Source organism: Ranitomeya variabilis, chromosome 1, assembly GCF_051348905.1.
Source record: "Ranitomeya variabilis isolate aRanVar5 chromosome 1, aRanVar5.hap1, whole genome shotgun sequence".
In the NCBI taxonomy this organism is placed as follows: domain Eukaryota; kingdom Metazoa; phylum Chordata; class Amphibia; order Anura; family Dendrobatidae; genus Ranitomeya; species Ranitomeya variabilis.
The window spans coordinates 251,323,788-251,351,400 of NC_135232.1; the positions used below are offsets into that span (position 1 = coordinate 251,323,788).

The 27,613-nt window shown below is 43.0% G+C and overlaps 1 protein-coding gene across 13 annotated transcripts in view; it reads left to right on the top strand.

Annotated features, from left to right (window-relative positions):
* The window catches only part of LOC143812727 (E1A-binding protein p400-like), a 220,183-nt gene that overhangs the window by 125,033 nt on the left and 67,537 nt on the right, over positions 1-27,613 (top strand). For all 13 annotated transcript variants that reach the window (XM_077293327.1, XM_077293337.1, XM_077293331.1 and 10 more), the window contains 14 exons: positions 509-695; positions 7,129-7,295; positions 7,563-7,723; positions 10,812-10,976; positions 12,471-12,635; positions 17,972-18,063; positions 18,572-18,861; positions 18,986-19,188; positions 20,847-21,016; positions 21,332-21,528; positions 21,616-21,727; positions 24,265-24,408; positions 24,487-24,636; positions 26,588-26,671. In XM_077293327.1, coding sequence (XP_077149442.1) covers positions 509-695; positions 7,129-7,295; positions 7,563-7,723; positions 10,812-10,976; positions 12,471-12,635; positions 17,972-18,063; positions 18,572-18,861; positions 18,986-19,188; positions 20,847-21,016; positions 21,332-21,528; positions 21,616-21,727; positions 24,265-24,408; positions 24,487-24,636; positions 26,588-26,671 — 2,287 coding nt within the window. The remainder of the gene's footprint in view (positions 1-508; positions 696-7,128; positions 7,296-7,562; positions 7,724-10,811; positions 10,977-12,470; positions 12,636-17,971; positions 18,064-18,571; positions 18,862-18,985; positions 19,189-20,846; positions 21,017-21,331; positions 21,529-21,615; positions 21,728-24,264; positions 24,409-24,486; positions 24,637-26,587; positions 26,672-27,613) is intronic.

Consider the following 27,613-nt stretch of genomic DNA (forward strand, 5'->3'; position numbering starts at 1 on the left):
AACATCTGAAAGGGGATGTCGCTGACTGGTAGTGACGCACTGCTTGTACCCGTCCAACTTGTGAAAAGATTAATCAGCCAGAAGAAAGGTTTAACAATCTCATCATTAAAGAGAATCTGTCAGCAGGTGTTTGATAATCTGATAGCAGTGTAATGTAGGACAAGAAAGCCTGATTCCAGGGATGTATCAATTACTGGGCTGCTTGGTGTAATTTTCATAGACTACCTGTTTTGAGATGTAGCAGAGCTAAGAACTGTTTATAACCAAACCCACACCCCTGACTGGGAGTTTACTGTGTACACTGTGGATTGTGAGCCAGTGTGTGGCCGGTTACACAGATTAGCTGGTCTTCTCCTTGTGAGCTGTAGTCCAGGCAATGTTAATCTCTTGGTGATAAAATGCTGATTGCATTGCAACTACAACCCATAGCCTAATGTGAGACATCTCTGGAATTCAGATAGGATTGTGCTCCACTCTCTGACCACCTACAATTCTCTCTTTTGGACAGAACGCAGGATTCCCTGAAGGGAGGACATTTTGTCAGTGTTCTTCACGTCTTGATGCAGTTGCAGAGGATCTGTAACCATCCAGATTTGGTAGATCCCCGGTCCGGACAGTCCTCTTTTGCATTTGAACCTCTAAGATACGAGACTTCATCACTTGTATTACAAGCATTAGAGTATGATCCCTGGAAGGTGAGAACCATTTTACCCTTTACATGCTAATAGAATGTAGTAGTGCAGCTGTCCAAAACCCCTCGGCAAAATGAGCTTTGAAAACTGATTGGATTTTATAACCAGCTGTTCCTTAACAATCATGGGATTGGAGGGAAAAACTGTGCTGTTGTGTACGGCATTGACAGGTATAAATAAATATAACTATTATTATTAATAATTTAAATAAATTATGTACGGTATTTACTGCGTAAAGGGATTGTCCACTACTTGCCAAACCCCTTCTTGATCAAAATGTTTTGCCCCATAAAATAATAAAACCTATACTCCCCTCCTATGCCGGCGCCGTCCCCGCGGTGTCGGCACACGCTCTCCCCAGGGCACTTGTGCGGCGTTGTGGCACCGACACTCAATCAGCGTCACAGTCCCCACCTTTGGACAAATCGAACATGAAGAGGAAGTCTGGGCTGCAGCTGATCCCTGGCTTCTTCCTGCGCAATTTGACAGGAGGTTGGACAGTGACGCCAGTGCTGATTGGGCGCCGACGTCACGTGTCACAAGAACAGCACGTGAGCCCCGGGAGACCAGGTGCCGACACTGCGGGAACGGCGCCGGCCTGGAAAGGGAGTAGAAGCTTTATTATTTTATCAGGGCCAAGCATGAGAAGAAGTTGTCCAAGTAGTGGACAACTTCTTTAAAGTGGTTGGATCAACAGATAAGTGAACTAAAGCAAAGCTGCTATAAAATACCTTAGGCCAGAAAATACAGGATTGATAGAAAAGTTAATGATATGCAAGTGATGAAAAATGGAAACACAATTTTGAAAGCATCTTGATTAATTAAGTATAGAGTATGAGTGCCAGGTGCAGAAATGCACGCACCTACACGTGTTCACATGCTATCAATGAGGTTATTGTCTTCATGCTTTATGGGAGACACACGTGTGGAGATGCTGCAGGCCATAGGAGCACATTTAGGTCATGCAAACTGCCCACAGTAGAACAAATAGCATGCAATCTGGCATTGTCATGTTGAGAAAAAGCTTCTTGGACACTTTGAGGAAATGTCTGTACCACTGGTTCCACCATTGATTGAAATTGTACATCACATACCTAGCCTAATGCATCAAAAGATGTGTACACAAACCAGCAGAAGGCGTCTGCATGACTTTGGGCTAGGAGTCCGATGTCCAGCTTCAAATGTTTCATTGACCTAATGCCACCGTTCTCAAAGGCTATCATGCAGAGCAAGATAGCAATGGTGATGGGAATGGATGTCTATGCTCTTCAACCATGAGTCTCACTTTAGTAGCTGAAGATTGCTTTTGAGACTATGCGGGTAACGTCATGAAGAGGTATTTATTAGGCAATGTCACACTAGTTCTACGATTATGCTGTGTGGCTCTATACTGTACAGTAGCTGGACTCTTCTCGTCTTTATTACAGGTCCATTATTAGCTCACCCTTACACGGTGGTACTGTTATTTCTCCAAAGTGTCCCAGGAGCTGTTTTTCAAAATGACAACACCAGGCTGCTTGTTGCTTGTGCTACTGTGAGCAGTCTGCATGGCTGAACCAAGCCACCATGACCTGTCGTGTTTTCATCGTACACATCTGGGACATCATTGGTTGCCAATCACAAAGGGAGCTGCCAGCAGTGGATCTTGATGGATTGCATGCCCAAGTGCATTCATGGTGGCAGAGCATTTCTCAGACAATTAATAACCTCACTGATAGTGTGTCAAAGCATGTAAATGCAGTTGTTAGTGCGTATGGAGCTCATAATCAATATTGAGTAAATCGAGATGTTCCTGTTTTGCAAATTTGTATTTCATAATGTGTATAACTATCCTGTGATTTCTGTCTGATTTTTCTTTGTTAGTGCTGCAGTTTCACTGTTAAAGGATGTGTACATATATATTTGTGTGTGTATATATATTGTGACATGGTCACTGGTAATGTGATAGAGGGGAGATATGTGTCTCTGCGCTTAACAGTGTCAGTGATGTGAAACCAGAGCATTTTTTCTCCAGCACACTACGTGTTGTGAGGGTTAAGTTGCATAAAAAGGGCCGGTTTTATGTGGACCTTCATAGAGCAGGTGGGAGAAGGTCCACTTTATCTCCCCTGGCAGCCCTGCCAGGACCTGCATGAGGTCATGATCGTGTGATCAGTCGCATGATGGGGATGTTACAGACTTTTTTTATTTATTTTTATGGGTTGTTAAGAAAGGGGGACACAAAGGAAGCCATTCTGGCAGTGTATTTTTTTTATGCCATTCATTGTGCTGGATAGATTATGCATTCATTTTATTGTACATAGATGCTAAGTTTGCACTGGTCAAATATCTCAGTATCACATTAATTTAAACAGAAAAGTGCAGTATGTTAGGGCTTAATAGAGATTTACAATGTGCTGCCATAATAGTTGTAACTGTTGCAATAATGGCTCAGCTCCTAGTGGAGCCACTAACTCACACCAATTACTGGTGATCGGGGTTCACTTGCAGTGTCTTTAAAAAAGTCATACCCCGTGAAGTTTTCCACATTTTTTCACATCTACAAACTTAAATGCATTTTATTTGGATGTGATATACCAACCCAAAGTAGCAAGTATTTATCAAATATAAAGGAAATAATGCATAGATTTATAATATTAAAAAAATACAGATCTGAAATTTGTGACATGCATTTGTGTTCAGTCCCCCTAAGTCAATACTTTGTAGGACCACCTTTCCCTTCAATTACTGCTCCAAGCCTTTTGGCTTATGTCTCTACCAGCGTTGCACATCTAGTGTTTGAAATTTTTGCCCATTCTTTTTTGCACACTATCTCTAGCTCGGTAAGATTGGATAGAAAGCGTCTGTGGACAGCAATTTTCAAGTCTTGCCACAGATTCTTAATAGACTTTAGGTCTGGACTGTGACTGGTCCATTCGCACACATGAAAATGCTTTGATTTAAACCAGGGGTGGGGAACCTCCGGCCCGCGGGAAGGTCCCCGGAGTCCGCAATGTCCAGGCGGCAGCCGCATCCTGCCGGCCCTTTAGCTCCAAGTACACGGCATGCAGCGTTCATCACAGAACGCTTCCTGCCCTGCACATGAAAGATGTCATCGGGGTGGGTGGGGCTAGTGATGGGGGTGGGCGGGGTTAACGCCAAATGCTCTCCTGTTCCGGAAGAGGAGCTGCTGCAGCCTGCCAGAGAGTCCAGAGTGATCTCTGTGCTGGCAGCTCTGTGTCTGCAGGTGATCTGTGTCCCTCAGCTATGTGCCCACTGTGATCTCTGTGCCCCCTCCCGCTATGTGCCCCAATATGATCTCTTTGCTCCCCCAACTATAAGCCCCCTGTGATCTCTGTGCCTCCCAGCTATATTATTATTATTATTTATTATTATAGCGCCATTTATTCCATGGCGCTTTACATGTGAGGAGGGGTATACATAATAAAAACAGGTACAATAATCTTGAACAATACAAGTCACAACTGGTACAGGAGGAGAGAGGACCCTGCCCGCGAGGGCTCACAATCTACAAGGGATGGGTGAGGATACAGTAGGTGAGGATAGAGCTGGTCGTGTAGTGGATTGGTCAATCGGTGATTACTGCAGGTTGTAGGCTTGCCGGAAGAGGTAGGTCTTCAGGTTCTTTTTGAAGGTTTCGATGGTAGGCAAGAGTCTGATATGTTGTGGTAGAGCGTTCCAGAGTAGGGGTGATACGCGAGGGAAATCTTGTATGCGATTGTGGGAAGAGGAGGTAAGAGGGGGAGTAGAGAAGGAGATCTTGTGAGGATCGGAGGTTGCATGCAGGTAAGTACCAGGAGATGAGGTCACAGATGTATGGAGGAGACAGGTTGTGGATGGCTTTGTATGTCATGGTTAGGGTTTTGAACTGGGGCTATGTGCCCCATGTCATCTCTGTGCCCCTCCTGTGATCCCTGTCACCCCAACTATGTGCCCCATGTGATTTCTGTGCCCCCAGTAATCTCTGTTCCCCCTGTGATCTCTGCCTCCCGCAGCTATATGCCCCCTGTGATCTCTGTGCCCCCCAGCTATGGCCCCCTTGATCTCTGTGCCCACCAGATATGTGCCCTCGTGATCTCTGTCCCCCCTGTTATCTCTCTGCCCCTCCAGCTATATGCCTCCTGTGATCTTTGCCCCCCCAGCTATATTCCCCTCTGTGATCTCTGTTCCCCCTGTGATTTCTGTGCCCTCCAGCTATATGCCCCCTGTGATCTCTGTGAACCCCAGCTATGTACCCCTGTGATTTCTGTGCCCTCCTGCTATATGCCCCCCTGTGATCTCTGTGCCTCCCAGCTATGTGCCCCATGTCATCTCTGTGCCACTTCTGTGATCCCTGTGCCCCTCAGCTATGTGCCCCCTGTGATCTCTGTGCCCCCTGCTATGTGCCTCAATATGATCTCTTTGCTCTCCCAACTATAAGCCCCCTGTGATCTCTGTGCCCCCATATAATTTCTGTGCCATTCCTGTGATCCCTGTACCCCCTAGCTATGTGTACCCTGTGATTTCTGTGCTTCCCAGTGATCTGTTCCCCCTGTGATCTCTCTGCCCCTGCAGTTATATGCCCCCTGTGATTTCTGGCCCCCCAGCTATGTGCCCCCCTGTTATCTCTCTGCCCCTCCAGCTATATGCCCCCTGTGATCTGTGCCCCCAGCAATGTACTCCCCTGTGATCTCTGTTCCCCCTGTGATTTCTGTGCCCTCCAGCCATATGCCCCCCTATGATCTCTGTGCCCCCCAGCTATGTGCATCCCTTTGATCTCTGTGGCTCCCAACTTTGTGCCCCCTGTGATCTATGTGCCCCCTGTGATCCCTGTGCCCCCTGCTATGTAACCCCTTGTGATATTTGTGCCCCCTGTGATCTCTGTCCCCTCCAGCTATGTGCCCCTCAGTGATCTCTGTGCCCTCCTTTGATTTTTGTGTCCCCGTGTGATTTCTGAGCCCCCCTGTGACCTTCGTGCCACCCCTGGAAAACAACCTGTGAGCTGCACCAAAGAGCAGCAGCTCCAGCCGTCACATTAAGGGTGAGTTACCGTAATAAATTGTTTGACTAAATATAGCGGGGTAAGGTGATCATTTTTATGTGGCCCCCGAATGATGGTAGAAATTTCCAAGTGGCCCCTGGCTGGAAAAAGGTTCCCCACCCCTGATTTAAACCATTCCTCTGTAGCTCTGGCAGTATATTTAGGGTTGTTGTCTTGCTAGTAGGTGAACATTCACCCAGTCTCAGTTTTTTTTTTGTTACCATCAATTCTTCACCATCACTTTTTTCACCAACAGGCTTTCATCCAGGATTGCCTTGCATTTAGTTAGCTCCATCCATTTTCCCATCAACTCTGACTAGCTTCTCTGTCGCTGCTAAAGAAAACCATCCATGTTTTCATGATGATGTGCAGTGTTAGTTTTTCCATACTTAGCGTTTTTCAAATTTTCACTTTGGTCCTATCTCCTAGCTCCTTCTTCCACATTCTAGGTGTGTATCCTACATGGCATGTGGAAGAAGGTGCTCTGGTCAGATGAGACCAAGGTAGAACCTTTTGGGTTAAATGCAAAACAAAATGTGTGGCGGAAAACTTAACACTGCACATCACCCTGAAAGCACCATCTCCACCGTCAAACATGGTGGTGGCCGCATCATGCTTTTCTTCAGCAGTGCCTTGAAAGCTGGTTAGAGTTGATGGGAGAATGGATGGAGGTAAGTAAATACAGGGTAATCCTGGATGAAAACCTGTCAGAGGCTACAAAGGACTTGAGACTGGGGCATAAGTTCACCTTCCAGCAAGACAGCAACCCTAAATATACTGCCAGATCAACAATGTAACATTTTAGATTAATGTATATTCATATGTGTGAATGTCCCAGTCACAGTGCAGACCTAAATCTCATTGAGAATCTGTGACAAGACTTGGAAATTTCTGTTCACAGACTTCCTGCAAAGTATTGACTCAGAGGTGCTGAATACAAAAGCACCTCACAATTTTCAGATTTTTATTTTTTAAATATTTAGGAAACCATGTATCATTTGCTTTTAAACTTCAAAAATAGTTGCTACTTTGTGTTGGTATATCGCATAAAATTGCAGTAAAATATATTTAAGTTTGTGGTTGCAATGTGTAAAACTTCACGGGGCATGAATACTTTTTCAAGGCACTGTAGAACAGTTGTATAGGACCCGGTGGTAGTTGGCATTTGTGGGTTCTGCAGGGCTAGGGTAAGAGATGGAGTCCAAGAGTCTGTGCCCTTGTTATCTTTATTTCCTTTTGGTGGCCTTTACACCACCAAGTCCATTTTTGTTATCATATTTTCTGTTGTGGATCCACCAAAATGTTCCACTTGCTATGGCGTGTCCCTCCCTACAAGAATACTTTTGTCTGCTGTCTTTGTATGCAAGCTTCCTCTGTTACAGTGAAAGTGACTGTCTTCACCCCCCTATTAAACAGCAGGCAGATCTTTCTCTGTTTGACCTTCGGGGACTTGAAAATAAAATGACCCATTATGAAGCCCAGCTGCTGCCTGTCCTAAAGGTGACTAGAAGACTAATGGAGGACATTTACAACTCTCCTGACACTCCACCGCAACCCAACCAAGTGAAAATAAAACCTAACAGGTATATAGCATAGCCTTCAATTTTGATACTCTAGTTGAAGCATGATCATTCAGCTTTTTGCTGGTCATTTTTGATGGAAAACGCTGTATTGGAAAGAAAGTAAAACCCAGTACATTATATAAAGTTAAAGCTTACAATGTTCTAAGAAAGGTAAAAATGGTGTGAGATACTGAGAATTATGCATTTGACTTCGCTAAGCAACACTGAATGGGAAATGAGGTACGTTATTTTGTGACGTTTGTATAATTTTAGTATTGCACCTCACAGGTTGTTTCAACCAGTTCTCTATGGTCAGAAGCCAGAAGGGAGAACTGTGGCTTTCTCCAATACACCAGCCTCTCGTCTAGTTACCACTACTACTGCTACAGTGACCCAGCAGGGCCAGGCGCGAGGGCGATCCCCAATCACAACCGCCTCTTCTAATCAAGGTATGAAAAGTCAGGGCTTATAATGGAAACCATCCCTGTGTATATTGAAGCTTTCGTCATTTGTTTTACATCAGTATTTGTAAACCAAAACCAGGTGTGGATCCAAGAAATGCCCAAACTATCACTTTATACTTTGTTCTCTGTAGGCTCTACTCCTGGTTCTGAGTTACAAGTACTGCTCAAAACTGCTGTAAAATAGTATTGGATAAACGTGACCTTAAATGTGCTATTTCTTTGTTTTTCTTGCATTTGTATTCTGCTCTTGCTCCAGGTGTTCCCGCTCCTTGACATAATATTATGTCGTGGAGCAGGTGTTTGGAGCAGGCTCAGGAGCAGAGTCTTTTTCATAACATCATTGAATTGGGCTAGCTTCAATCGCTGTCAGTTTTTGACAGCAGCATTTAAGTGGCTTGATCCATGTGGGGTATTCATTCTTGTGCCCATTGCACCATCCTAAGGTGATTCGCTTAGAGGGTGCCATTTCCCATTGCCATCTGCTTGGTTCTCATATGAATAGACAATCGTAAATTTTCCTGTATTCAGCAATACTCAAGTATTGAAGTCTATAGTACAAGCAATCAAATTATGGCACATAAAATAAAGTAAAAAAAAATGGTTTGGAATATATTAAAAAGTAAGGATATAAATATTCGAATCACCCCCATTTCCCCATCCAAGCTAAAGAAATGTAAAACAAAAAAGAAAGTACATTTAATAATTTTAATCTGTAAAAGTCCAGTCTATCAAAGTATAAGATTATTTAACTCATAAGGTAATCACCATAAAGATTAAAAAGGCCAAAATTGAAGTTTTTCAGTTCCAGGACCTCCCATCAAAAATATAATACAAAGCTATCATAATATCAAATGTACCCCAAAAGAGTACCAATGAAAACTATAGCTCAGCATGCAAGACCAAAAGCTATTGCCTCCCACGGTTTCTTTGATGGACAAATAAAAAAGGTATGGGCTCTGGAAAATGGTGACACAAAACTATATATTTTTTTAAAATCATACTGTACTGGAGAATTATGTTGTCTAGTCACTCAAAACTATAACTGTAGAACACAAGCCCTCATAAGACAGAAAAATTAAAAAAAAATATGTCTCTTGGAAGCAGAGGAGGAATTAATTAAAACGCAAAATGGTCGGGTCCTTAAAGTGAACCTTTCAGCAGGATTTTGCCAAGTAAGCTACAGATATTAGCAAGTAATGGTAAACTGACTGAACAGAGAACTAGTCTGAACTGGTGCATAACCAAAAACAACTTCCATAGCAAGTAGAGAAATGGTTGCACTCATTTGTACTAAAGCATCTGAATGTGTGATACATGAAATGCATAATGGCCTGTGAAATCTATGAAAAAACACATGAGATGCTTAGCACAAAATTTGGCCAAAACCACAGACATTGTCATGTTACCGCTGTTACACTTATTAAAATGATACCTGGGGTGAAGAAATCCGTCTTGTGGTTCTTCTGTAATTAGTGTTAGAAGTTTTCAGTTAATGAGATGCTTGTGCTCCAGGGCAGGACTATAGGCAGAGTCTTATCTTCCTGCTCTAGGCCAGAGAAACCAAGGAAAGACCTACCCATAGCCACATGTGTTGTCAATGTCGACATTACCTGTTCAGTCCTGTAACAAAATGCATTGAAATGACTGCCAATCGGTAATAGGTTACATAGTTACTTAGGTTGAAAAAAGACCTAGGTCCATCAAGTTCAACCTTTCTCCACCAATTGCACATTTTGTCACTAATTTATGGTAACTATAATCCACAATGTTTTGTGTATTGAGGAAATCATCCAGCCCTTTTTTAAAAGCTGTTATAGTGTCTGCCATTACTACCTCTTGTGGTAGGGAATTCCACAGTCTGACTGCTCGAACTGTAAAGAACCCTTTCCTATTTAGCTGCCAGAATCACATTTCTTCCACCCATAATGAGTGCCCCCTAGTCCTCAGTATGGTCTTTGGAAGGAATAATTCATGTTATCAGTGTTTTGTACTGGCCACACGTATATTTATAGATGTAAATGAGATCTCCGCTGAGGCTTCATTTTTCTAAGCTAAACAAGCCTAGCTCTTCCAGACTCTCATCATATGAGAGGCCTTCCATTCCTTGTAATAATCTAGTTGCCCACCTTTGAACTGACTCTAACTTCTGAATATCCTTTTTAAAATGTGGAGCCCAAAACTGGATCCCATATTCTAGATGTGGCCTCACCAGTGATTCATAAAGGGGTAACAATACGTTGGGATCACGGGATTTTCTCTCTTTTTATAAACCCTAAAATCTTGTTTGCTTTTGTGGTTGCTGCTTGACATTGAGTACAACTGCTCATCTTACTTGTAGCCAGAATATCCAAGTCCTTCTCCTGTTCTGTAGACCTGAGTATACTCCCGTTTAAAGTATAAGCAGCAATAGGATTACTCCATCCTAGGTGCATTACTCTACATTTATCTACATTAATTAAATCCCATTTGCCAAGTGTTTGCCAATTCGTGGTACTTTTGTGCTAGTCGGTTCATATGAATGGACATTTAGTGTGTTAGAGTCACCGGGAAAAGTGACACGGTCTGTAAACCATTCAACCATTTGTAAGATGTGCACTTTTCACATATTTTTCTTTGTTTCTTTCTCCTATAAAATAATTAATTAATAGTGATGAGCGAATATACTCTTTACTCGAGATTTCCCGAGCACGCTCGGGTGTCCTCCGAGTATTTTTTAGTGCTCGGAGATTTAGTTTTCATCACCTCAGCTGAATGATTTACAGCTACTAGCCAGGCTGAGTACATATGGGGATTCCCTAGCAACCAGGCAACCCCCACATGTACTTAGCCTGGCTAATAGCTGTAAATCATTCAGCTGAGGTGATGAAAACTAAATCTCTGAGCACTAATACACGGAGGACACCCGAGCGTGCTTGGAAAATCTCAAGTAACGAGTATATTCGCTCATCACTATTAATTAATAAAAGCTAATGAGATCATTCCATGGCTTTGCATAGGTGAAATATTTAAATATGTTCAATTGAATGACTAGTACCAATGAAAATGGTGACCGTCTTGTGTTTTCTTTCTTCAGGTGGTGAAGTGGTAAAAATCGCTCAGCTCGCTACTTCTGGTGCAGCTCAAGGCAGGATAACTCAGCCCAAAACTCCAGTAACCCTACAATTCCAAGGAAACACATTTACACTGTCCCAGAGCCAACTGCGCCAGTTAACAGCTGGACAACCACTGCAATTACAAGGTATTGTAGTGTAGAGACCTGGACCATCAGATCAATTTTACATTGTTTGAAAAGTTACAATCCGTCCTACACAGCTAAGTGGAGACTTAGATCTATCACTTGTGACAAGGCCACTGGTAAAGTACTGTAGAGGAGGAGATATGTATCACTGAGGATATTGGCTTCAGTGATAGTGTGCTGGAGAATTTTCTCCAAGTTCATAAGTGCTGAGAGAGGTTATTCGGCCATGTTCAGGGCTAGGATTTTTGTGAACAGCTGAAGGGTGGGTGGGAGGCTGTTCACCATATCTTCACCCCAGGGTGGGGTCTAGAAGGTAAATATTCAGCCTTCTTCTTAAGGTACCGTCACACTCAGCGACGCTGCAGCGATATAGACAACGAGCCGATCGCTGGAGCGTCGCTGTTTAGGTCGCTGTAGAGACGTCAAACACAGCAGCTCCAAAACGATGCAGGAGCGATCCAGTGACGTAACGGCGACTCACTTATCGTTCTCGCTGGTTGTTAGCTCCATGTAAAACATTGCTGACATCGTTGCTTTTGATGTCAAACATGTCGAGACACGCCGACCTGATGACGAAAAAAAGTTCTGGACTTCTAGCTCCGACCAGCGATATCACAGCGGGATCCAGATCGCTGCTGCGTGTCAAACACAACGAGATCGCTATCCAGGACGCTGCAACGTCACGGATCGTTGTCGTTCTCGTTGCAAAGTTGCTGAGTGTGACGGTACCTTTAATCATTCAGTGTTCGGTGTGCCTGGAGACGAGAGCTCCAGAACTGTGTTTATGATAAACAGAGCTGCACCTTGTTGTTCCTGAGCAGGCGGATCTCCGCGGCCAAATAGACTGTGCTATATGTAATTTTCTGTTTTTCCGTTATGCCAGAAAGGCAGTGTTTATTTTTTTGAACTTTGCACTGGTTTATGCCGTACCTTTTTAATAAACCAGTAGAAGATACAAACGATAAATGTTCCTGTGTCTAAATCTGTGAGCAGACGAGTGAGCCAATCTACTATTTAATGTGAGTAAAGCCCCCCATACACATTAGACTAACGTTGGCTGAACCCGCTGATATTGATGTTTTTGGCCAGCTGTCTAATCTTTATGGAGGTCCTGTAAAGCTGATAGTTGGGGGAGATTAGGACCTAGCATGTCTGATTTTGGACTGCTAGTCGGTTTGGTCTATCTGATATAAGCTGTCAATAGACTTGTCTTGCAGCGGCTCCCTTAAACAGAACAAAGAGAGTGCTCCTGTGCATGGGAGAGCTGGCCGAGATTGCTGCTGACTGATCGATTTGCCGAAGCATTGTTCAGCCGACAGCAATCTTGTGTGTATGGGACGCTTCACATCACAGGTGCTTGCTAGGTAAGACATTTTGAGTCTCATTTCATCTTTTTTAGTAACACTAACCTGAAAGGGAAGCTTAACAGATAAAAGAAAGATTTCCACTACTGAGAATTGTAAAGTTTCTTATGGATTTTTTGTACATTGACAGGGAGCGTTCTTCAGATTGTTTCGGCTCCTGGGCAGCAGTATCTTCGCCCCCCCGGGCCCTTAGTGATGCAGACAGTGCCTCAAGGAACTTCCATTCAAAATGCAATAAATGCTTTAGGAAACCAGCACCCTGCCAGCAACATACCTTCTCTGAATCCTCAAACAGGTGTGGAAAATTGTGTAATTTGATATATTTATAAATTTTATTAATCTTTGTGACAAGACAGAAAAAATGCCTCAGATTTGATTAATTCTTTTAGATATTACTAAATAGATTGTGGTCGTAAACTACGAATATGAAGGTTACCACCTCCAAAAGTGCAAACCAAATACAAAGTTAGGCTGCTTGTACACATACGCAAAACACTAACTGTTCTCGCATCGGAAGGCCTAACCCTACTGTGGGGTCACCCAACCTGAGCTAATTGCTTCATATATGGCTATGATCACTGGTGGACACGGACAAAAAAGGCCCCTTGTGCAAGAACAATATATGTGCCATTTGAAATCCATCATAATTAACAATTACAACTGCTCTGGAGGCTGGAATAAGACCCCACACCTCATGGGCCTGTGTGGTTGCACCAATGATATGTCTGCCCCTGCCTATGGTACAGATAACTCAAGTCAGGATACCTGGGTCTTCTGATTAGAGCACTGTCCATGATCTTGGACCCTATGTAAAACCGTCTTTAAACTGCATCACCTTATAGAACTAATCTGTAGATGCAAACGCCTGTGACTTTGATATAAAAACAAAGACATGTTCTATGATATATATGTGACCATATAGGTGTATAACTTATATTTTAATTACCATGTTCCATAAATATCTCCAAATATATCTCTGCCCTCTCCTTCAAACCAAACCATATATCCAAGCCCTTTTCACTTCCTGCTGACTCCAACTCAAAAATATTTCCCAGCTTCGTACATTCCTTTACCAAGAATTTGCAAAAACTCTAGTGCATGCCCTCATCTTCTTCCGCCTCGATTACTGCAACACTCTCGCACCCCTACAATCTATCCTAAACTCTACTGCGCGAATAATCCACCTGTCCACCCCCAATTCCCCGGCTTCTCCCTGCCAATCCCTTCACTGGCTCTCCATTGCCCAGAGATTTCAGTTGAAAACCCTAACCATGGCATACAAATCCATCCACAACCTGTGTCCTCCATACATCTGTGACCTCGTCTCCCGGTACTTACCTGCACGCAACCTCCGATCCTCACAAGATCTCCTTCTCTACTCCCCTCTTCTCTCCTCTTCCCACAATCACATACAAGATTTCTCCCGTGCTTTCCCCTTACTCTGAAACGCTCTACTCCCAACATATCAGCCTCTCACCTACCATGGAAACCTTCATAAGAACCTGAAGACCCACCTCTTCCAACAAGCGTATAACCTGCAGTAACCACCAATCCACCAAACCGCTGCATGACCAGCTCTACCCTTGCCTACTGTCAGGGCCGGGCGTTTGGCACAGGCAGACCAGGCAGACGCCTGGGGCCCCCACCTAGAAAGGGCCCCCCTGCCTCTGCAACCCCTGTATGAAGTGCCCAGAGGGTGTACAGCAGTGAATAATGCTGTGCATTGCTCTGTTGTTCTGGAATGTCTCTCCCAAACCCCCCTTGAGACCCCCTCAGTGCTGTGATTTACTCATGTGGTCCGGAGCTCTGTGTTGTTTGCTGTAGGATCAGGTTTCACAGTCACATACAGCAGGGATCAGCATAGGCTCTGACCACAGTCACTGAATCACTGCATGTAATCTGACAGGGCGACCTGCTGTCACTACTGTCTGGATGACACAAGACAGGAATACTGTCTGCTGAATCAGGGCATTTATTATATAGAAATAAATGAATTCCCGTGTGAAACAATAAGGGTAAACTATACACATATAGTACAGGTGTGCATAGGAATCCGCGTTTTTGGTGCATTTTTTTTTGCAGCCATTTTTTAGGGTATGTGCAGAGGATCCGGAAATGGCAGCCCTTTGGATGCAGCGGACATGTGCTATGTCCAAAGTACTGCCATGTTTTGAACACAGGTGATTCCGCGTGTGTTCATTGATCTGTGCGGAATCCCTGCGTCCTATACATTGCAGGGGTGAGATTTCTCTTGCGGAGACTCGCGTCTACGCCATATAAATTGACATGCTGCAGCCTGGACAGACGCGCAACATGTCTCCACAGGTGGGGTGCAGGTGATAGTGCACGCATAGTAGAGATGGAATTTCTTGAAATCCCATCCACTATACTGTAACATGTGGCCGCTGCGGGTTGGAAGCTGCACAAGAACACAGCAGCTGACCCACAATGTTTACTGATTGTGTGCACATACCAAGCTAAACCAAACCTAGAATCCTAGGGACAACCAATGAAACAAAACCAGGTAATAGTTCACCAAGAAAAACTTGGTCTGACCGTGGGACCCCTATTCTATTTATATACTGCTGCTTTTGGCTAGTGTTCCCTACGGAGTCCCTAGCAAAATTTGCCCTGCCTGTCAGCGGAGGTTGGCACCCTCTTGGACGCAAACGGCGCCCCCGCTCGTCGGCGGCTGACCCTTCTAACCCTGCCCGATTCCCTGCGATTTTTTGGGATCCTAAATCTGGGCAGTGCCTGAGGGGCTATACTGGTGACCCATATGGAAGATATCTATAACTCGGTCAGACCTATACAAATACCTTTAACCAGCCATACCCTATATATAATATGCCTAGTGGCTCCAGATTACAGATAATAGGTAAGAAAATATTTACCGTAGTAAACACTAGAAAGTAGATAAACCCTATAGTTAACAGATGTCATTTAAATAAATATCATCAATTTATATCACAAACTATTATCACAAACTGTTATTAACTGTTATCGCAGGTAATCTGGTACCCACATGTATATGGCATGGTTACAAATACACAATTTAGCTGCACCTACAACCAGGCACAGCATGTATCTCCGATGTGCTTGAATCACACGGACCTTCATCTTCCCATATGCCTCCTGAAGAACCACATCATGGGGGGGAAACGCGTAGAGGCTGAACCTGGACACAGATAAGTGTTTCAGGCTCTTTTAGGACTGTTTATTTATTTATTTCACCAATTGTGTATTTGTAACCATGCCATATACATGTGGGTACCAGATTACCTGCGATAACAGTTAATAACAGTTTGTGATAATAGTTTGTGATATAAATTGATGATATTTATTTAAATGACATCTGTTAACTATAGGGTTTATCTACTTTCTAGTGTTTACTACGGTAAATATTTTCTTACCTATTATCTGTAATCTGGAGCCACTAGGCATATTATATATAGGGTATGGCTGGTTAAAGGTATTTGTATAGGTCTGACCGAGTTATAGATATCTTCCATATGGGTCACCAGTATAGCCCCTCAGGCACTGCCCAGATTTAGGATCCCAAAAAATCGCAGGGAATCGGGCAGGGTTAGAAGGGTCAGCCGCCGACGAGCGGGGGCGCCGTTTGCGTCCAAGAGGGTGCCAACCTCCGCTGACAGGCAGGGCAAATTTTGCTAGGGACTCCGTAGGGAACACTAGCCAAAAGCAGCAGTATATAAATAGAATAGGGGTCCCACGGTCAGACCAAGTTTTTCTTGGTGAACTATTACCTGGTTTTGTTTCATTGGTTGTCCCTAGGATTCTAGGTTTGGTTTAGCTTGGTAGTCACATAGTACCTTTATACGGGTAAAGGGACGTTCACAGGGCCTTAAGGGATAGTCGACGAGGAGCGGGGGCGCCACATTGCGCTCAAGAGGGTGCCAACCTCCGCAGACAGGCAGGGAATATCTTAAGGGACATATAGGAGTATTGCTCCGATTTTTGTCTTTCCCTCCCCCTTTTTTTGCCCCTTATTTTTGTACCAGGTCTTTTAAATTAAAACCCATTTCTAACATTAGGGTTTTGGGTGTTGTGTTATTTTTAAATCCTAAATTGGTGTTTAATAAAGTTTTGATATATTTAGTTTTTTCATTTTTTTCTTCTTTCTGAGACTAAATTTGATTATCAGATAATATACTTTTTTGATTGTGTGCACATACCTTTAGAGCTTTTGCTGTTTGTTTTTTACAGTATGCATTTTGTCTACAGTACATGTTTAATAAAGTTAGTGTTATTCACAAAAAACGCAGCGAAAAACAACGTTGCAACATTTGCAGCATTTTTTAAACTTTTTCATTGCTTTCTACGGGTGAAAAAAATTGCTGAAAGAAGTGACATGCTGCAGATTTAAAAAACGCTGCAGTTGTGAAATTAAGTCAGGGGAAAATAAAAGGGTGTGCAGGAGATTTCTGAAAATCTCAGTTTTTGCTTGTGCTGTAAACTTCTTATTTGCAGAAGAAAGAGATGGAAAAATTCTGCATATGAACATGGCGAAAAGCTGCTTTTCAAAGTGCCAGCAAAACATATGAGATTTCCGAAATCTCCTGCATACGCTTGTTTGTTTTCTGACTGGATTTCAGAATTGTAGCACTCTTTAAATCTGTAGCGTGTCACTTCTTTCAGTGTGTTTTCACCCGTAGAAAGCAATGAAAGAATAAAAAAGCTGCAGATATTGCAACGGCATTTTTCACTGCAATTTTTTATTGGTTTTGGTGAATTAAACTATTAGGTCTCGTTCACATGTTCAGTATTTCACATCAGTATTTGTAATGCAGAAGCAGCAGTGGAACAATGAGGTTATGTGCACACGTTGCGGAATCTGCTGTGGATTTTTCCACGCAGATTCCTAAAAATCTGCAGGTAAAACGCCCTGCAACATTTTTACTGCTAATAGAAAAGGTTTTGGCTAGTGAAAAAAATGCTCCATGTGAACATAGTCTTACTCTGAAACGCTATGTCTATCTGTGGTGTTACATAGGACTGCATGTGATCTACTGTATACTAAATTATCTGTACTCAGAGAATTATCACTGCTATCTCTGGTGTTACATAGGACTGCAGGTGTCATCTACTACATTATCTGTTCTCATAAAGTTAGCACTGTTTTATCTGAAGAGTTAAAAAAAAAATTAAGAGGGGATTGGGGGCAACTTTGTCTTGGGCCCCCAATCTTTTCTGACCCTAGCAACGCCCATGCGTACAGCTAATCGTGGCAGACCCGTTGGCCGATATAAGGCCCCTAAATTTGGGGGCCGCAGTGCAATGTTATCATTTGGGGCCCCAACTTTACATTTTTGCCTAGGGCCCCACTTTGTCTAAAACCGGCCCTGCCTACTGTATCCTCACCCATCCCTTGTAGATTGTGAGCCCTCGCGGGCAGGGTCCTCTCTCCTCCTGTACCAGTCATGACTAGTATTGTTCATGATTATTGTACTTGTTTTTATGTATATCCTTTTTCACATGTAGACCACCATGGCATAAATGGTGCTATAATAATAAATATGCTTTAGTAAAATGGACAAAGACAGACAGTATATAATCATATAAACTGGAATTAAAAAGAGATTGTGCATTGTGTTGGTTTATATATTACAGGAATTCAAGGGAGAAGCATCATGCCTTATCCCAGTGCTGGCGATGTGGCATCTTCTCTGAAAAGCTCACAGAGTTCCCTCACCCCTGCACAGGTATGGTATTTATATATTAAATCGAAAAGTAGTTCTCATGTAAATGTTGAGCAGCGTATTCAGCAAATTAATGTACTAAAATAAATTGCTGTGATATATACAGGATATTGTGGAATAATTGTATTGCAGTATTGTAAGTAGCTTAGATAGCAGCATTATTAGGATTAATAACCCTATCCTAGTTTGTGCAGTAGCATCCAGTGACCAGTCATCCCCGATTACAGACTGCATGCCGCTTGGGTTGTGGAGTTTGTCGGGTGATCCATCTGGCTGATTCACCGGACATACTGCATTATGTCAGTGCTTACATACTTAGCCCACTGTTAGGACTACTATAGCCACTAGGTCAGTGGCTTCAATTAAAGTGATCTCTCCTAACTACTGAGCAATTCTACAATATTATAGTTCTTTAAAAGGTAATGAGTATGCATGAATCAATTCCGCTAATACAGAATATGATTGGTTACAATGGGATTTCTTGTCAATGATTTGTTTTGCTTTAATGCAGGATTTGATGGAAGAGAAGCAGCGTGTATTAAGAGATCGCCTGGAGCGACTGTTTACTGGCAATGAACGGCGCTGCGCACAGGCCCCCATTTACGGACGTGATCTGTTATCGCTTCTTCAAATTCAGTCTTCTCGCTTTCATCCACCTGAGAAAGAAACACAGTGGGGATGGGTGGGATCTGCGAACTGTCTGCTATCGTCTCACTCTACCAGAGACATGAGAGACCCCTTGGGGCAACTCATTCTATCCGCAGAGCAGCAGAAGACAATACTAAGACCCCTTGCAAGGAGGTGAGTATTGTAGTCCACAAGGAAACACCGCTTCATGCTTATACATGTAAAGGGTTATTGTGGCAAAATATGAGAACTCTGTAATGTATCCTAGCTTTCACTCTTCATCCTTTCCGTTCGATAGTGCCGTTTGTGTGGTGCCTGCTGTCGTTGCTTCTCCTCCAATATTGGCAGTGCCACATCCTCCTCCCTTGTATACCCTCAACATGAAGATGCTGAGGCACAGAATGAAGGAGCAGGCCGCGCCATACCTGCAGTGTTTGCGAGAACGAACTACTCCTAACTGTGTGCAGACTCCTGACCTGCGGCTCATTCAGTGTGATTCAGGTTGGTTGCATGCTGCCAAGAGTCAAAATATGCCCAATCCAAACAGTGGCATGGTTCATGCTTAATGCCGCCCAGTATTAATCCCCGCCTGCCCTTGTGCAGTGATGAGAAACGGGTGTTTAAGGACTTTTACTGTAGTGCATGCTGGGGTCTCAGCTGTAGGCCTCCGAGTGCCTCCAACATTTGTCATCCTTTCCATCCATCGGTAGTAAGGGGGTTTTCCAGTTTGGGAAAACCTCTCTCCCATTGCTGCATTTTGGTTTAGAAAACAAACAAACTGTGCTTAATGCAAACCTGTTAGCAGGATTGTACACAGTAAGCTACAGACAGTGTCAGGTCGGCGCCGTTATACTGATTACAATGTTGTTTAATCTGTATTTTCATTTTTTAGTTAATGATTTTCTCGTGTTACGGGGCAGCCTGTGGGGGTCTTCATGTGGTGCTCTGCTTAGATATGTATCCTTACTGGCTTATGCCGCCTATTTTACATAATGCATATCTTATTGTTTGAAAAAAAAAACAATTCATCATGCAGGCACCTGTACTGAAGCATGATACAATCTATAATGTCCATATTTTCATTTGATTTTGTGATATAAATTTCTTGAGGAAAAAAAAAATTGTTATTCAAAATGATGTTTGAGCCAATTTATTTTTTTTCGTCTTGATGGAGCCAATTTTTTTTCTTTAGCAAAATGGTGACGGTACCTGCACAGTAGCATCTATTGCCCTCCAGCATTGGAGTCCTGGGTTCAAATCCCACCAAGGACAACATTTGCAATGAGTTTGTATGTTCTCCCCGTGTTTATGTGGGTTTCCTCCGGGTTCTCTGGTTTCCTCCCACACTTCAAAGACATACTGATAGGGAATTTAGATTGTGAGCTCCATTGGGGACAGCGATGGTAATGTGTGCAAACTGTAAAGCGCTGCGGAATATGCTAGCGCTATATAAAAATAAAGATTATTATTATAATTAGTATAATTTTAATCAGTATAACCGCGCTGATCTGACACTATCTGTAGGTTACTGTGCACAATGCTGCTGACAGGTTCCCTTTAACTCAACCTTAGGCCCACTGATAGTTCTCTGCCGCTGCTCCCGTTTTCGTTTGCAGTGTTGACGTCATGTCGACAGAGCTGCAACCAATCAGTGAGCTCAGAGACTCTGAGCGGCTCATGCTGTGTATTCTGGCAAAGTTGCGAAGATCTGTAATTGACTTCAGCTCTAGAGACAATAACAAACAACTGGTAGAGTTGCAGAGACTCGACACAGGTCCTGGGAAGGGTGAGTTGAGCCAGTTTGTTTTTCTAACACAAACTACGCCAGGGAAGAGGGGTTTCCAAAACTGGAATACCCCTTTAAACATGCATTTTGACAAAACCTTTTAAACTCCACCCTAAAAATAAAAAAATAAAAAGTTAATTTTATGTGTTGAGTAATTGACAGATACGTTGGGGAACTCATTTCCTTCTGATCTCTGTGTTTTTTGCATCAGTCTCCCTCCTTTATGCGGTTTCTATTACCTAGCCATTAGTTTGTTTTGGCACACAAAGCTTCTCTTGCTGTCTTAACATCGCTGATTAGATGTTCCTATTAATCATTAACCTGAAGTCTTGTAGATGTCTTTTCCACTTTACCGATTTCTTTTTGCACACAGGAAAGCTTGAAGCGTTGTCCATTCTTCTGAGAAAGCTGAGGTCTGAGGGTCGCCGTGCTTTGATTTTCTCTCAGATGCTGCTCATGCTAGATATCTTGGAGACCTTCTTGGACATCAACAGTTTCAGCTTCTTGAGGATCGATGAGTTTGCAAACTATGAGCAATGTCACGTATGTGATAGCTTATCTTGATATTAGTATACTGACATACATTTCTATCTTTTACATATTCAGACTTTAGAAGAAGTGTTTAGGTGGTTATACACATTGCGTAAATGATGACCGAATCTACAGATTTCTGTGGGATCAAGCAACTGTATAGTGTGTACGGTGGTCTCTTGACTCTTCCCCAATGACCGTTAAATTTGATTGACTGGAAAAACAGAAATCTCTTTTATATTATTGCATAAAACAAGAATATATAGAAAATAAACAATGATTGGAAGAATTTCTGCAACCAGAACTGTTGCGTATATTTTTTCACAGGATCTGATGAGGAGCTTTAATCAAGATTCCCGTATTTTCTGCATTTTAATATCAAGCCAAAGCCGATCTCTAGGCGTTCCCTATGTAGAAGCAGACACCGCAATCTTTTATGACAGTGACTTAAATCCAGTCATGGATTCTAGAGCACAAGCATGGTGTGATCAGATTGGCAGGATAAAGGATATCCACATTTATCGGTAAGAGCTGTGCTTTGATAACCCAGCAAACTAAAATACCATACACATCGGTCTATCTATGCTAAATGTAACTCTTGTTAAACGTAGGCTCGTAAGTGGAAACTCTGTGGAAGAGAAGCTGCTGAAGAATGGTACCAAGGACTTGATTCGAGAAGTTGCAGCTCAGGGAAATGATTTTTCTATGGCTTTTCTGACACAGGTACTTTTTAACAACATAAAAGGGAGCCTGTCATCTTGGAAAACACTATTGACTTACGGATATAGGGTTAATTTGCAGTCAAATAGGGTCACAATGCTGCCCACCTTACTGAAAATGCAAGTACTGGGAGAAAATGAACTTATTTCCTCCCAGAAGCTTTCAGTTATGGGGAAGATGGGCATGGATTGGTCACTCACTATACGGTGTATGGTGACTGGAAGCACGCCCCGTCACCGTTTGGCAACTCTCGATGCCGTGCATATGTGCTGAGCCATCTGTCAATCAAAGTGTCGGGCCGTGCTTACAGCTGCCGCTTACAATAAAGTGAGCAGTGCTGTGAGCGGTGACTGTAACTGCTCAGTGCACTCCTCCATAACTGTAAGCCGGCGGCTCCTGGGAGGAAATTAGTTCATTTTCACTCAGTAGCCACACTTTCAGTAAGGTGAGCAGAAAGCATTGTATGGCTATTTATCTGCAGATTAATCCCATATCTGCAGGTAAATAGCATTTTCCCAGGTGGTAGGTTCATTTTAAATGGGATGCAAACAGATGTGTAGACTTCGTTATTTGACTATTGGCTATTTGGAAGTAGAGAAGGGATTACTCTGTACTTCTCTGCGTTATGAAATGATGAGGTATCGTCTTGGACCAGACTCTCTCAATTTTTTTTACCGGTAATCTAAAATGTGATCTACTTTTCCCTGCACTGCTAACTACAGACTTGTCGCTAATCTGCCCTTCATTTCTAAACTCCTTGGTCCACTCCCATCTAATCCACAATCTCTCAGATCACTCTTCTTGACCCTCTACAATCTGGTTTCCGCTCCATACATTCCACTGAAACTACCCTCACTAAAGCCTCTAACGATCTATTAACCGCTAAATCCAATGGTTGCTGCTCCCTACTAATTCTCCTGGATCTCTCTGCTGCAGTTGACACTGTGAATCACCAGCTCCTCCTCACTTTTCTCCACTCTATTGGGCTCAAGGGTACTTCTCTTCCATCTCTCTGACCACTCCTTCACTATATCTTTTGCTGGCCCCTCTTCCTGCTTCCCTTACTGTCGGGCTTCCTCAAGGTTCAGTTCTAGATCCCATCTTCTCTCTACATACTGCCCCATGGTACAAACCATTAGTAGATTTGATTTTCAGTACCTTCTTTATGCTGATGACACCCAATTATACACATCGTCTCCTGACATCACCCCTGCTCTACTGCAAAATACCAGTGATTGTATTTGTGCTGTCTCTAACATGTCCTCCCTCTATCTAAAACTGAATCTGTCAAAAACTGAGTTCCGTGTGTTTACTCCACTATTAATTTTCCCAAACCCAATATTGCCATTTCCGTGTGTGATTCGGCCATTACTCCCTGGCAGCACACCCGCTGTTTTGGGGTCATATTTGACTCAGATCTCTCCTTCACTCCCTACACCCGATCACTGGCTCGCTCATGTCACAAACACCTCAAAAACATCTGTAGAATTCAACCTTTTTTTTAACTTCTGACTCTGCAAAAACTCTTACTATTGCTGTTGTTCATTCTCGTCTGGACTGTTTCAATTCTGTACTATTAGGTCTCCTTTTTACCAAATTCTCCCCTCTCCTGTCCATCTGGAATGCATTAGCCAGGATCATATTCCTCTCTAACCGCTACACCGATACCTCTACCCTGTGCCAGTCATTACACTGGTTACCCATTCACTACAGAGTTCAATATAAACCTATCATTCTCACCCACAAAGAGCTCCACACTTTTACACCACCCTATACATCTCCTCCCTCATCTTTGTCTATCACACTACCCGTACCCGCCGTTCCATTACTGACCTTAAGGCTAACATGCTCAATAATCTGAACCTCCCACTGCTGTTTCTAAGACTTTTTGCGAGCTGTGCCAATTTTCTGGAATGCACTACCCAGGACAATTCGATTAATTCCCAATACCCAGTTTTAAGCGTGCCCTAACAACGTACTTCTTTAGACTGTCCTATCACCTCACTTATACAACTATTCCTGTTTTGCCTCTCCCAAATTTTCTTCCAAATTAGGTCCCTTCTAGCATCTGTTCACACACCCTCCATGCACTTAATAGCCCTCTGTGGCTGTAGTTTTACACGCATAGCTGGTGACACATTCATGCAGCGTTATGTGAATACCGTATTTATTATATTGATGGCCAGACCGTACAATGCAAGCACTTTTTACCATCCCCCTTTGGAGTCTCCCCTATTTCCTCATAGATTGTAAGCTTGCGAGCAGGGCTCTCACTCCCCTTGATATCTGTTGAATTATGTTTACTTGTCTCCTCTGTATTGTAAAGTACTGGAGAATATGCTGGTGCTATAGAAATAAAATGCTTATTATTATTATTATGATTATTAATATTCCTTTGTTGTAAAACCATTGTCTTTTTAAATACCCCAGAAGATGCTGATATTAGAAGTTCATATTATGAACCCCAAATCTCATTCTTGGTGTACAGACATTGGTTTCTATTTGTGACAAAGGTAACTAGATGTTTTCTTCTCTCCCAGCAAACCATTCATGAGCTATTTGAGCTTTATTCACCCCTGGAGGACTCAGGATTTGGAGTAAAGGCAGAGGAATTTGTAATGCTTTCCCAGGAGCCACCTCCAGCAGAGACAATAGCCACAAAATTTGCCAAACCATTTATAGAGGTTAGAAGAAATTGCATTGCCCATGAGATGTGTTATTGGACCAATATAACATATTTCCTCTACCTGTTAAATTCTAAGGCTTTGAAGAGCATTGAGCATGGACCTGAAATAGACATGGAGTTATCTGTGCCTGAGACAAGAAGCGAGCAAGACAATAAGGTGAAAGAAACAGGAAACCGTTCTGAAGACCCCTCCGAATTGAAGGAGCTGGCTGCTGTGGTGGAGCAGGTAAAATACATCATACATGATTATAAATATTAATTTTAGTAACTAACATAACATAGCCATAAAATTAGCAGCTTTTTGGGAATCCAGGTCCTTGACATTTTTTCTTCAGCCTTGGTTCATCTTTTACATTAACCAAAGGCATGAGATAGTAGTCGGCTGCCGTTCCATCATCCACTTTCTCCCCAGCTACAACGTACTGTAAGCATGCATGCTCAGATAGGCTGGGAGTGCATGTATAATATAGAGGGATGGGAAAAACGTATCCCACATAAATCAAAGATGGGACAATAAGGCTGCCTCCACACATGCTTTAGTACAAAATTATTCTGCCAATATATGAGACTAGGGCACTAAGGGGTATGTAGCCCACGTGGGAGAAGCTACCTGACTGCCACACTCATAGTGGCATAGTCCAAAAAAATGAAATATCAACCATTATATTTAAAAAATAAAATAAAAATCTGTTTTTCTTTGAAATGTACTAGATTTGCAGCAGCTGTACATCGCTTACTGATAAACGTATGCATACTCTACATATACGTACAAATTTACACATACATAGACCTGGATATGCTTTCAGGTGATTGATGTATGAGGCAAAATTAGGACATTTTCTTTTACAATAATGTGAAAATCTGAAACCCTTTACTGGTAGAACACAGTTTGTGAACCAAGAAAGCAATGGAAAAGCCGAGTTAAAAGAAAAAAAATGAGAATGGTCCCTATGATAAGGAATGATCACTGGCTAATATAATGTAAGCGAAAACATGCGGGAATAAATATACAGTACATATATCGGACAAACATCAGATAAGACCAAAGAAAATTTGGTAATAAAAAGAGCCCAATAGGCTGTAGCGTGAGAAAAAAAATATAAACCCCAAAAATCGTCAATTTTTGAAAAGTGCAAAAATATAAGTAACCAAGTGTGTGTTCACAACAGGGAGAGGAGGAATAGGAGGAACAGGAAGCATCTGGCAGTGGTTTACTTACTACAGGAACAAGGGACTGAATGAAATCAAGCATACCTAATTCTGCTGGAACCGAGTCGGACTGAGTGTATAATCGGCTAATATCTAATGTGTATGGGCATCTTAAGACTAGCCCACAGCATATTGTAGTCAGTCCACACACAAATCGCTGGTTACAGCCAGGGCTGCGGAGTCGGAGTTGTGGAGTCGGAGTCGGAGCCCATTTTGTTGGAGTCGGTGTCATGGAAATTGAGGAGTCTGAGTCAGAGGTTTGGCTTAGGCTGGGTTCACATTGCGTCCTGGCAGTCCGTCTAACAGACTACGTTACACCGCGGCATAAACGCGGTGTAACGTAGTCCGTTACGGCCGCCATTGACTGCAATGTCGGACGCATCGGTAGCGCGCGCTCACAATGGGCGTGCGCTAGGGATGTGCCGTCATTGAGCGACGGACCCTGAGACGCGAGCTGCAGCATTTCCGGGTCTGTCACTGCTAGCGCAGATAGAGCTATCAGATGCTCTATCTGCGCTAGCGGGATGTAAACGTCGGCACTTGCGTTTACAGCAGCCCGTTAGCGTATGTGCTGAACGGGCTGCTGCTAATGCAGTGTGAACTTAGCCTTACTGACTCCACAGCCCTGGTTACAGCAGCTTTCTCAGGGTTTTTTCTTAAAATGTTTTCATAAAATGCCATAGTGGATAAAGGAGACTAAAGGGTAACGTTTCTCCTTGTGGAGAGTGACATACCAGCTCTGGCATTGACATTCTGATTTGTCTTTTATCCCAAGTCATATTGCAAGACTCATTAAAGGGTTGGTTATGACTTGTAGGATCGCTGCTTCCAACAGGTGGCGCTATAGAGTTCAAGTCCACTGTCTCTCTGAAGAGGCAATTTGCATATAGTGTTTAATAGGATGGCTACTTATTTTTTTTTTTTGAAGTGCAGATATCACTAACCATGACTCCTGCTGTGTCTTTCAGCTAACCCCCATTGAGAAATACGCCTTGAACTACCTGGAGGAATTCTATACCTCAAGTGCGCCTGAAAAGACAGAGAAAACAGAGGTTAGTGTATGGTGCCCCATTACTTGTTGGAATAAAATAGTTACAAGTTAACGCCTTCAGTATCTTGATGTTGTTTGCTAAACTTAGGGTACCGTCACACAGTGCCATTTTCATCGCTACGACGGCACGATTCGTGACGTTCTAGCGATATCGTTACGATATCGTTGTGTCTGACACGCTACTGCGATCCGGATCCCCGCTGAGAATCGTACGTCGTAGCAGATCGTTTGAAACTTTCTTTCGTCGTCTAGTGTCCCGCTGTGGCGGCATGATTGCATCGTGTGACACAGGTTGTATACGATGTGCGCACAGTAACCAACGGCTTCTACATCGCAAATACGTCATAAAATTATCGCTCCAGCGCCGTGTATTGCAACGTGTGACTGCAGTCTACGACGCTGGAGCGATAATCATACGACGCTGCAACGTCACGAATCGTGCCGTCGTAGCGATGAAAATGGCACTGTGTGACGGTACCCTAAGACTTGTAGTCTCAAGTGTACGGTGTGCTGCTATAGCCCTGCATGTAATTCACCTGGCTAAACCAAAGAGGCGCCCCCAGCCATAAGCATTCAGTGCACATGACCTGGTTCCCTGCTACAACACACACACAGTGCTGCTCACCATTATTGGCACCCCTTCATTTGTTTCATAGACTGTACAATATCTTCTGAAATAAATGGAAATGTACCATAGTTATATCCTCAGGATTTTTTAATTAGTGGTCCAGAGCAATCCAACATTAAAGCATTGATTTTTCAACTTACATGTTGCAATTTCAAAGAAGAAACAGAATAAACAGCATGTGCAGCAATAAAGGCAAGCCTAATTAATACTTGGTTGCACACCCTTTGGCATTGATGACAGCCTCCAAACATTTCTTGCAGCCATCTATAAGCTTCTTGCACTTCTCAGCTGGTATTTTCTCCCACTCTTTCTTTG